We start from the raw sequence: 11,549 nt of genomic DNA, 5'->3' as shown, positions 1-11,549 counted from the left end.
ATTCAACAGATATTTAACAATGAATAATGTTTATATTTACATTAGATATATAACATAAAACACTCGTTCTTTGCACATAAAACGGAATGAACAGGTGGAAAAAGAGAATCCAAATTTTTCCCGTATTCGTTCTCTTAATAATTCATTATTTAAGGATAACTTCGACCGAATTTCGATTAACTTAATTATCGATTAAATTATCAATTATTATAAGTTAATTTATTGAATGCAATATAACTATATATAGTTAATTAATATATTGAATGTTGGAAGAAACGGCAAAATATGTATTGATTTCTTTTCAACATTCAATCTGTCTGTAAAAATTCAGTAATGGTTTTCTCGTAAATTTTCTTTCAAGTTTTCTTAATACTTAGATAATAATTAATGACTTATTAATTATATTATTAATAGGAGTAATATAAGTTTTGTACGTAACAATTATTCGCTGACAAAGCAATATTAAAAAAATAATACTTGGTTAACAATTATTTATAATGTTATGAGAGAAAATATATAACATCAAATTATTTTATTACTCAAATAAATGATTAATTATAATTAAGGACTCTCGATATTAAAATTAACGAGTGACAAGGAAAAGTGGGCTTTGAGAGTCAAACGCGATTAATTGTGCGTGAGTTAAAGCTATGTAACATTTAATTAATAACTTAATTCACGCACAACTAACAGCGTTTGACTCTCAAAGCCCACTTTTCCTCGTTTCTCGTTATTTTATTAATATTATTTTATTTTAATTCTATATAAAAATGCATATTTATTAATAAATTAAATGTATTACTTGGAATTAATTAAATTTATTACAAAATGGGTTATTTAATTATTTTAATTAGAACTTAGTTTCTTTTAGAGTTTCGTTTAAAAATTTAGAAATTAAATGTAACATCCATCGTTACGTTCTAGAAAGACCGTTAAATGAAAGTAAAATCATTAAAGTCATTATATCTGTTACATTAAAAAAATTATTCTTGTATTAATCTTTTAACTACGGCTAAGTTGGACATGAAGCTATAGAACCACCAGTACGCACAGCTCTGCTGCAAAATTCGTCTAAAAAGCGCGAACGTTCTTTCGACGAAACGAATGCAGATCAAGACAATTGAAAATATTCCTGCTTGATAGTGACAAGATATCGAGGCATAGAAAAGAGCTTGTCTCAAAAGATGTTTAGAAGAAAAGCCACTGCAATGTAGCGGCATTTTGTAAAGAACAGATTAGCGAGAAACCATTATAGCGGTGCATGGTAACCAAAGGGTTAAATATTTTTATTTATTTTAATATTATATATGAGAAACAAACATCACTGCTCATGAATTATGAATATCGTAAGTGATAAGTTGCGCATGATTTGACATCTGAATCGTCGAGCGACTCCGGGCAGAGGGAAGAGGGAAGGGGGCATTGAGAGCTACAATTAGTACGAGAGGAAGAAAAAGAAGATTATCTGTCCTTTTCTAATGTCCGAAGATAGTCAAAGTTTCGATCGCGCACATATATATATATATATATATATGCTTTTTCTGGGGTCAGTGTGTTAGCGGGGGACGCGTTTTTCTGCGCATGCGTGGCGAGCAGCATCGATGCAAGCAATAACTTAATACTTAATATATTAAATATATTTATTTATGCTTTTTTATAAATTTGAATATAGATTCTCATATTGGAAAAGGCGAGTCTTAAAAAAAAAAGACACTTAATTAACATTAAATATTCTCGGCTATGTGAGAATATTACAAGAATTACGATCTTACACGAAAGGGCCCGAAGGTACCCGTATTCTTATGAATTTGGTACTTTATTATAATGTCACGTGTCACGTGTGCGAGAAAACTTTCTGAGTGTGGGTATGCGTGTGTGGTGTGCATCGGGTGCATGGTGCATCTCCCCTCCATTTGTTTAGTGCGTCTTCGTTGACTTCGTTCTGACATCGCTGGGTAGAGGCCGGTAGAGTAGATCTCCGTTTGGCTTCGTTCGTCGTGTTCGTGTGGGTCGTGGTGAAATGTTAAAATGGCGTCTTCTCAGGACGCTTGGTATCTCTCGTTGCTCGGCCTGGCCGAGAATTTCCGCACGTCGAATCCGCCCGACATCAAGTCGTGCATCCAGTGTCTGCAGGCGGTCTTCAACTTCAAGCCGCCGCCGCGCGTCGAGGCGCGCACTCACCTTCAGCTCGGCAACATCCTGCTCACGCACACGAAAAACATCGATTTGGCGCGATACCACCTAGATAAAGCGGTCAGTATTTCACCTCGTTCGCGTCTACCGCGATCGAGATCGAGTAATTTCGTCGCCCTCCTTTTTGCCCGCCTCCGTTTCTTGCCTCCCCCCCCCCCGCGCGATTTGCGCGATTCATGAACGCTTGCCCCCGTCCTAACCTCTCCGATGACAACAAATAATGCGTCGTCGAACGTTACGTCAGTCGCGATTCACAGAGATGCATTAAGTCGAAGCTATCGTCGTCTTTGATGACTCTTGTAATTGACTCTCTCGGTTATTCTCTTTAGTGGCGACTGAGTCAGAACATAAATACATTCGACGACGTCAAGTTTGAGGCAGCCAGCGTCGTCGCCGAACTGTACGAGCAACAGCTGCAGCCGAACCTGAGTAAACCGATTTTGAGGAAGGCGATAGAATTGTCTCAGCACAATGTCTACTGGCACTGCAGGCTTATCTTTCAACTTGCAGTAAGCTTAATCAGCTTAATTTCTCATGTCTCAAATAGATAATGTACTCACGTTGACTTATAAATTGCAGCAAATTCATGCTTCAGAGAAGGACTTTGTCGCAGCGAGCAGCTTGCTCGCGGTGGGCGTCGATTATTCTCACATAAGCAACGCCAGTTATACCCGAGTGCTCTTTCTTCTAAGTCGGTGTATGCTGCTGTTGATAGACAAGAAGTTCACTGAGGTTCATCCTCTGCTAAATTCAGCGGGCCATCATGTGGAGAATTGGCAAGGCAACCCGCATCAAAAGGAGTATCTGAAGGTGTACTTTCTAGTTCTTCAAGTGTGTCATTATCTTATGGCAGGCCAGGTGAGAATAGTCACGACTGTTGTAATTATAAAAAAATATGGGCCATAGGTACCATTCTAATGATAACGTATTGTCTTTGTGCTAAAATAGGTGAAGAGCGTGAAACCTTGTTTGAAACAACTGCAACAAAGTATACAGACTATAATGTCGCCTAGCTGGCCGGCAGACGATGTGGTTACAGGCTCCAATATTGGGGATATGTTTATATGGATGCCGAAGGATCATTTATACGTCTTGGTTTATTTAGTAACCGTTATGCATTCTATGCAAGCCGGTTACATGGATAAGGCACAGAAATATACCGATAAAGCGCTTAGTCAAATTGAAAAACTGAAAAGTAAGTACGCGCGTTACTTTTTAATTGATTCAAAGTTGTTTATTATCTTCGATTTACAATTCACCTCGTATTCCTTTACTCACAAACCTTCGAGTCCCCAATCAATCTCTTATAAATCGAGGTGTATACAGGATCTATCAGGATCGATCCGCCGACTATGAGTCGATCGCTCTCATATAGAACTATGTTTCTCATCTCATGCATTTTATTCCCTTACATTTTATCGGTTTAACACTCAACAAAATCAAATTCTTTATTGTTTTTTTACAGTTATCGATAACAAACCTATCTTGTCTGTGTTTCAATTAATGCTTTTGGAGCATATAATTATGTGTCGGCTTGTAATGGGAAACAAAAGTGTAGCTCTTATGGAAATTTCTCAAGCTTGCCAACTCTGCAGGCGGCAACCTAGGTTACTACAGGGTCATAGACCACAATTACATGTATTACTAGGGTTATACGCAATGTCTATGAATTGTATGGAAGCTGCAGAGGCTCAGTTCATTGCTGCACTCAAAGTAAGAAAATAGAATTGTTTTATCACAAATTGTGATAAATAATTTAAGACTTATACGTGTTATTGTATATCTAATCTATGTAAATTGCTTATGTATTCTCGTTTAAACACTTTTTTATTTTTATTCTGCCTTGATTTTGCACGCAAATATAATGTTGGATCTATGGAGTACTTATAGCGATGACAGAGAAAAGATTATCTTACCTTTTTTTTTCAGACGTCACAAGAAAAGGAACTCTGGACATTCGCGCATTTGAACCTAGCGATAGTATATCTCAGATCAAAGAGGGAAGCCGAATTGGGAGCGTTGTTAGAAAGGATAAATCCAGAATCTCTACCATCACATTCTCATTCTTTGAGGGCAGCTGCATATTACGTACAAGGACTCCAAGCTTTCTTTGGTGCTAGATACAATGAAGCAAAGTACGTACGATTTTTAAAATGTTTAGTCTCATATCTTAATAAATACATGACACTTGTAATTTCCCGAAAAAAAATAAGATGAAAGATGGGATAATCTGATTCTCAGTTAGCAATGTTAAAAAATCTCAGTAATATATAAAACAAATCGAATATATTGATGTAAATGTGCTAATATGATTTTTAGGCGATATCTTAGAGAAACCTTAAAAATGGCAAACTCGGAAGACTTGAACAGACTCACTTCCTGTAGTCTTGTGCTTTTGGGACATATATTTCTTTCTTTGGGAAATAGTAGAGAATCGATGAATATGGTCACACCTGCGATGCAATTAGCTTCTAAAATACCTGATGTACATGTACAACTGTGGGCTACTGCCATTTTAAAAGGTATGTGCAGATTGAAAAGTGAATGGTAATTTTTCAATTATCTGTACACTTATATAATTGAAATATTGCAGATTTGTATAGAATTTGTGGTGAGCCTAATCGCGAGAGCGAGGCATATCAAATGCACTGCACATTCTCTCAAACCCTCCTGAAGGACCATTTTCAGAGTACACAAATGAGTGAGCATTCGCTCATTCAATGGACAGACGGCCCAATGCCTGCATCGCCAACCAATCCACCACCATCCACGTCGCAAGCAATTCTCTAATGGTATAAAAGATATTTAGGTGTGTCTATTTACTTAAATTGTCCAGAACTGTCTGAAATGTATATTTGTACTAATTATTCCTTGAGTTGTAAAATGAAGTTGGGTTTAGCCTCATTCAGTCTCAGATATTAAAAGAACTATGATAATGTTTAAAAAAATCGGATTTAATTGCGAGTAAGGCGGTAATATAGAAGGATTAATGGATATTTGATATAATATCCAGATTTTTTTGATACGTGAGATCTGTGGGAGTATATGGCAACTAGATATAGCAGAGCTTTGCTAGCTTGATAGCAATTTATAGTATTATTTGAATCATCGAAATTGTACACGGCAGGGATTGACTAATTTAGATCATTAATATTTTGTTTACTTCAGTTAATAAACATTAAATCATTTTTTATGGAATTATTCAAGATGGGTACAAATGCTAATTATCGTAATGCAGAACAGACCCGGTTTTTTAGATTTATATGACCCGTTCTGCCGCACAATGCGTTTAGACAAGATTTGTATTGCACATATAGGGAATAGATCGGAATATTGAATAAAGATTTTTATTTTTGTTTGAAAATTGTTAATTCTATATTTCTGATTAACATACTAATCTACGAATCTTTTTTTCTACACCACTTTATTATCTTTAGCTCCATACGCTGGAACAAGTAAAAATTAATATGTTAAATTATTCCAACAAAACAATTACATATATTAGATGCATTATGTTAAACTTGTAATTGCAATATTTTACATTATACAGTCTATATAATGATATCTTAATTACAATTTCATTATACAGACAAAATCTTGTTCGGAAACACATAATTGATCTTCGAAATTTTATTATGTGACTAAGGAAGATGGGGAACAAGTATCAAAATTTAGATATTAAATTTTGTATATATTGAATAATAAGAACGATGAAATCGAAGTAATTAACTCTCTCTCATCACTATCAGCAAGGTTTGACAAATTATCCGTGTATCCAGTGGATTATCAAAATTATTTTATTGGTTTTTATTTAATGTTACCTCTTCTTTTTTTTAATGACCAAAGTAAACATTAATAATTTGGCTGTGGCACAACAGAATAACAATTCATTAAGCGGTATAATAAAAATAAACGATAGGTACGGAACTTTGCAAATTGGTTAAAGAGATGCAAATTCTTTACCTATTATATGTACAAGATGTTTCGGTATATATACATGTATTTTTATTAAGATGATATATGTATGTATTGTATGAGTATATAATAAAATGTAATTGTTATATATTAGTATTAGTTACAGTAATAAATAAAGAAAGAAAGGGGCCTTAGAACGTGGTAACTTAAACGGCAAAGAACTTGTGTGTAAAATTCTTTGCTTTATTTAAATTATTCTGAACATACTTTGTATATACTTTTAAAAGTAAAAAGATACGTACGTGTGTAAACAATAAAATAGAGAATGTAATAAAAACATAGGTTTGTACAAATATTTGTTTTCTCAACATAAAAAAGTACAAACTTCATTTATCGTGGTATGTTTTTTGATATGTATATATATATATATATAAAGCACTATTAATATCTCATTACTACTTATTGCACAGATTATTAATATAATACGATTTTATGATTATTCTGATATCGCTCTTTCGGAAAAAGATAAATTTAAGATATAAACTGGTAATAAAGAGAAGAAGAGGGTACAGAAGAGGACACAATTTTTTGACAAGATAAAATTAATAAATTTTTTTACAATTTTGCATTCGAACTTAAATATATATACAGTTGCGTCTTTTTTTATATTATAATACATATATTAAAAAGAAATCGGGATTTTTTTCATTATTATTGTCACACAATTATGTGCGATAAAATGTATACATTCGATTAATATATATTTTAAATTATAAAATATTATATATAGATATATATATATATTAAAAATGAAAATATATTAACCAATATTTTTTTTATATCTTAGTAATCTGTAATATGTTTGATTCATTATGTAGCGATAATATAGTGTTGCAAAATATATTACGTTTTCGTATCTTTTTCTAAATATGCATGCAAAGTAAACGAGGTTGGTTTATGGTAATAAAAAATTTATTTTTATTTAAATGTGATTTATTTTGTCACATTTTTGGGTGACATACAACTCCCCTATTGCTTAATTATGTATCAATTATCTTACAATTTTTAAATATTTTATACATTTATTACTATAGACGTCAGGTACATTACTTCCTGTACCAAACTTGTGCAGTTTGCATACGTTTTATCTTTTTCTGCAACTGAAGGACACCATACAATAATGCTTCAGCTGTTGGGGGACAACCTGCAACATATTGAAGGTTTATATTTATGAATAAAATAAGATTAAATATACATAAAATAAAGAATATAAATAATTGCAAATTTACCAGGCACGTAAATGTCCACAGGTATTATCCTATCGCAACCCCTGACCACGGAATAGCTATAATGATAATATCCGCCTCCGTTCGCGCAACTTCCCATGGAGATGACCCATCGAGGTTCAGGCATCTGATCGTAGATCTTCCTCAGGGCAGGTGCCATCTTATTCGTCAAAGTGCCAGCGACTATAATAACATCTGACTGTCGCGGCGAGGCGCGGAACACCACGCCGAATCTGTCCATGTCGTATCTAGGCGCCGCAATGTGCATCATCTCCACGGCGCAGCAGGCTAAACCGAAGGTCATCGGCCATATCGATCCTTTACGTCCCCAATTTAGTATGTCGTCTATTCTGGCTAAGGCATACTCTGCCATGTTACTGGACTGTTGAAACGGGCTGTACGGCTCGACTTTCGGTTTATCTGGCAACGCAGGCTTCTCCTTCTGCACGGACGACTCCGTGGCCATGTCTTTAGTCTGAACCTTCAATGTAGCAACAGCAGGTCCTGACGTCGCTACATTGTTACGGACCAGGGACACTAGTCCCTGAGGGACATCTGCAAAAGAAAAAAAAAAAGTAAGAAATAGGTAAATCATTATAAATGATCATGTGGTAAACATCAATATCCCAGTTGCGTTTAGAAGGTTATGATAGCATTTTAGTCGGCCGGACGTTTCGGTATAAATTGTACAACTACAACTACGCGAATAGACAAATGCGCGTCGAATTTCGTGACGTATTTTAGTGTGCAATCTTATGCAATAGCCGCGGTATTAAAACGGAAAGTGCGCAAGAAGCGAAATTTGCTCAACGACGATATCGATTGTCCGCGGTCCAGATGCACGCATTTTACCCGATGCGGGATTAAACGTGCGTTTCGTCTAACGGTGCATCAGGCTCGAGTATCGAGGCATTCGTTTAATGGCAATCTCATAATTCACAGTGAAATAACTCACGTGTAACGGAACGAAACATCTCCGACCTTCCGTGGACTGACTGCTAACTGCTACACTGCTACATCGCAGGTTATGTGGGCGCATGCGTCAATTATGATTAAAGACCCACAGTTTAAATGTGATTTTTTACTAGCCATCCACTTGACTCACGTATGAACTGAATTAAATTACATCGGCATCTCCGAATCTTTTATTTCCATTAATGGAAACGGTCAACACGCGACGGGTCTGCTCCAAGATGAGTGACTCGTTTAATTGGTAATTAGAATTTATATTAATTTGCATAATGCGAAAGCGAACGCCGTATAAGACGAGTGTCTAGCATTTGTTGCATAAAATGCGAAAAATGAACGCAAAATTAAGAGCGGGACGCTTAGCGTCGCCGCGTCGCTCCTTGAAGTTGATCGCGCGTGAAGTTGACCGCGCGTAAAGTAGACGAGCCCTCGGTCGCCATTTTAATTACATGCAATTTTACTTGCGGAACGAGGCGGACACGGGACGGATCAGTTCCGGGACGAGATGATCGAGAGGACGTCGCGAGTCGTTTAATAGATTGGCAAGCAATCTATATTAACTCTATATTTATTCCTTATGATAGCATCCGACTTTCGCGCAATGTAAGTTCGACGTTCGCATATTAACGATCATTTCGCGTACGTAATTCGCAAGACTCGTTCGATCGAAAATCTGTCGGGTGCGAGCAATCGTCAAAGCGATTATATCTTCGGCTGTCTATATATTTACGATTAATTTTATCCTGCATATTTTATTTGTATTGCAATGCGAAATAACGACCGCCAAGACGAGTGTACACTATTTATTGCTCGAAATACGGAAAATTTGAAAAATTGACGCGAGGCTAGGTGCGAGAGTAGAACGTGCAGCGCCGCAGCGTCACTCTTTGCGCGTGAAGTTGACCGCGCGTGAAATAGAGACGACCACCCCTTCGCCATCTTAATTGCATTTACGTTTCGTTTGCAGAACGCGACGGACACGGGACCGCAGACGTCGTCTATACGCGGGACGGATCGGCTCCGGAACGAGTGCAGGCGTCGCGAGTCATTTAATTGGTAAGTGAAAGAGATATCAATTTTGCTTTTATCATTTGCCGCAATAATTGACTATCCCTTCGACACTCGTACATTGACGATCCATTCGAACGCGTATTTCGCAAATCTTGTTCGGCCGAAGTAACGCCGCCATATGTCGCTTTTGGCGCGCGAAGTTGACCGCGCGTGAAGTAGACGCGAACCCCCTCTACGCCATCTTAATTGCATTTACGCTTCGTTTGCAGAACGCGGCGGACATGGGACGGATCGGCTCCGGAACGAGCGGCGTCGCGAGTCATTTGATTGGTAAGTGAAATGTGTATCAGTTTGGCTTTTATTATTTGCCGCAATAATTAACTATCGCGCAATATAGATTCGACACTCGTAGATTTTGATTATTTATCCATTCGAATGCGTATTTCGCAAATCTTGTTTGACCGAAGTAGAGCCGCCGCGTCGCTTTTAGCGCGTTAAATAAATTGATCGCGCGAGACTTTTTCTTATTGTTAGATGCATCTGATTGCATTCACTTTTTATTTATGATGAAGTACGCGTTGCGTATGATTAATATCGAGAGTACCGCACGAAGTATGACATAGCTGCGCGATTATTATATTCTGCTCATTATAATTGCGCTTAATTTTAACCAACAATTTGTTTGTTTTAGTGAATAAATGTTTCCTGAGTGCCACGAAGAAATAGCGATGAAGAAAGAAGAGAGGAGGAGGAGGAGGAGGAGGAGGATGCCAGAGAGGTGACCACGTGTGACGGCGGATCGTGTAAGGTGAGCACTTCGTAATTAATTTATTTTATATTATTTGTTACTGATGGAAATAATTATTTGCGCAGTAGTACACCACATCAGGTCGCATATAATATGCATATTGTACAATGCACGTAATGTATCTAAATCTAATAAATAAAATATTTTGGATTTAATATTTTGAAAATATATTTAGTAAATATATTTAGTAAAATATTTACAATATGTTTATAATATTAACAAATATATATAAAATATTTCCAAACATTTGAGATTTATAATAATTTAAATTAACTATATCAGAATTAAATTTTTTTCTCATCAAAATTTTGTATGAATTTATATCTGAGAAAGCATCTTTACTAGGACATAATTTTTTTATTAAAAATTTGTTGAAATTAGGAATAAGATATTTGCGTGCAAAAATTATTCTTCTAATACTTATTTTAGACATTATTTTTATTTGGATATATTTGTATGTGTTACAGCTCAGTGAAGTACCGGAAGTACGTACTATAATTCCGTTGTTGTGCATCATGATGCGAGTGAAGAGAAGGAGTTCTGACAACCTGTGCGGAGGTGGAGGCTTGACAATCCGAGAGAAAGAGGAGGAGGAGGCCTAGAAGAGGTATCAGGCACCGGTGGAGCAACTTTGCGGTAAGCATTATTGTTTACTTGCATAAAATTAGTTGTTTCTTTCTGGGTCGTTTTATTTCAATGATTTAGAAATAATAATTAGAGAAAAGAATTAATCTACAACTTTTTATAAAAGATTATTTTCATAATCTTTTTCGGAAAATATGTAATTATTTTAATAGATATTTAATTGAAAGAGGTTGAAAAAAAATCGATGCGTGTAAGAATTATCTTTCGAATAATTGATTATTTTGATCGCTATTTTAATTTGGATTTCATGTTTGTTTGTTACAGAATCATCGTAGCTACGTGGCTGATAACTCCACTGCTGCGCATCGGTTGGTGAGTGATAAACAATTTTTTAAATAAGGTAACGGATCTGTGAAAAATATATCAAATATACTATATCGGCATTATTATAATTATGGTAAAAATGAATATAAAATTTCATGGATCCTATTACCTTAAAATAGATATTACAAAAAATGTGATAGATATTTAATCTTGGGCTCGTTATTTGTTGTGCTATTAATTTGGTGTGCTAATGTGCTTGAGGTTACACTCGCACTGGTACACGTGTAAAGAGAGAATGCGAAATAGTTCAATAGTTCATTTAACAATAAAAATGACATTAATAGAATCAAAAGGAGAACCTGAATGTATTAATGTTATTAAATTATTATTTGTCTCAAATATACTAAAATAGACAAAAATTTTTTTAAAATTTAAAAAAATATCAAAGTGAAATTTTT

At 35.5% G+C, this 11,549-nt stretch overlaps 2 protein-coding genes and 1 long non-coding RNA gene across 3 annotated transcripts in view; 2 read left to right on the top strand and 1 right to left on the bottom strand.

The window, feature by feature from the left end:
* The first annotated feature begins 1,920 nt into the window (after positions 1–1,920).
* Positions 1,921–6,461, top strand: Mau2 (Mau2 sister chromatid cohesion factor). Its single transcript, XM_071700451.1, has 8 exons — positions 1,921–2,253; positions 2,523–2,702; positions 2,773–3,051; positions 3,142–3,388; positions 3,659–3,906; positions 4,123–4,328; positions 4,513–4,715; positions 4,787–6,461. Exons 1-8 carry the CDS (start codon positions 2,029–2,031, stop codon positions 4,981–4,983), a joined length of 1,785 nt encoding a protein of 594 aa, XP_071556552.1. The 5' UTR covers positions 1,921–2,028; the 3' UTR covers positions 4,984–6,461.
* Positions 6,462–7,079: 618 nt separating this feature from the next.
* On the bottom strand, positions 7,080–8,622 carry LOC139769413 (NADH-quinone oxidoreductase subunit B 2). Its single transcript, XM_071700464.1, has 3 exons — positions 8,350–8,622; positions 7,398–7,949; positions 7,080–7,312 (listed from the first exon to the last, which is right to left on the bottom strand). The coding sequence occupies exons 1-3, from the start codon at positions 8,366–8,368 to the stop codon at positions 7,215–7,217; spliced, it is 669 nt and encodes a 222-aa protein (XP_071556565.1). The 5' UTR covers positions 8,369–8,622; the 3' UTR covers positions 7,080–7,214.
* Positions 8,623–8,799: 177 nt separating this feature from the next.
* LOC139769430 (uncharacterized) overlaps positions 8,800–11,549 on the top strand; it is an 81,137-nt gene continuing 78,387 nt past the window's right edge. The window contains exons 1-6 of the long non-coding RNA XR_011717558.1: positions 8,800–8,966; positions 9,331–9,419; positions 9,644–9,704; positions 10,066–10,182; positions 10,650–10,818; positions 11,092–11,139. This is a non-coding gene — a long non-coding RNA (uncharacterized lncRNA). The remainder of the gene's footprint in view (positions 8,967–9,330; positions 9,420–9,643; positions 9,705–10,065; positions 10,183–10,649; positions 10,819–11,091; positions 11,140–11,549) is intronic.

This window comes from Temnothorax nylanderi, unplaced genomic scaffold, assembly GCF_030848795.1.
Source record: "Temnothorax nylanderi isolate EJ_2023f unplaced genomic scaffold, tnyl_v1.0 TNYL_tig0002_pilon, whole genome shotgun sequence".
NCBI lineage: Eukaryota > Metazoa > Arthropoda > Insecta > Hymenoptera > Formicidae > Temnothorax > Temnothorax nylanderi.
Note: the sequence above shows the minus strand (reverse complement) of the source record. Positions and strands in the feature narration are given on the sequence as shown.

Coding starts and splice junctions, on each gene's coding strand:
- Mau2 (XM_071700451.1), top strand. CDS start 2,029: ATGGCGTCTTCTCAGGACGCTTGGTATCTCTCGTTGCTCGGCCTGGCC. Junction 2,703..2,772: donor GGCTTATCTTTCAACTTGCA/GTAAGCTTAATC, acceptor TATAAATTGCAG/CAAATTCATGCTTCAGAGAA. Junction 3,389..3,658: donor TCAAATTGAAAAACTGAAAA/GTAAGTACGCGC, acceptor GTTTTTTTACAG/TTATCGATAACAAACCTATC.
- LOC139769413 (XM_071700464.1), bottom strand. Junction 7,313..7,397: donor TGTGGACATTTACGTGCCTG/GTAAATTTGCAA, acceptor AATATGTTGCAG/GTTGTCCCCCAACAGCTGAA.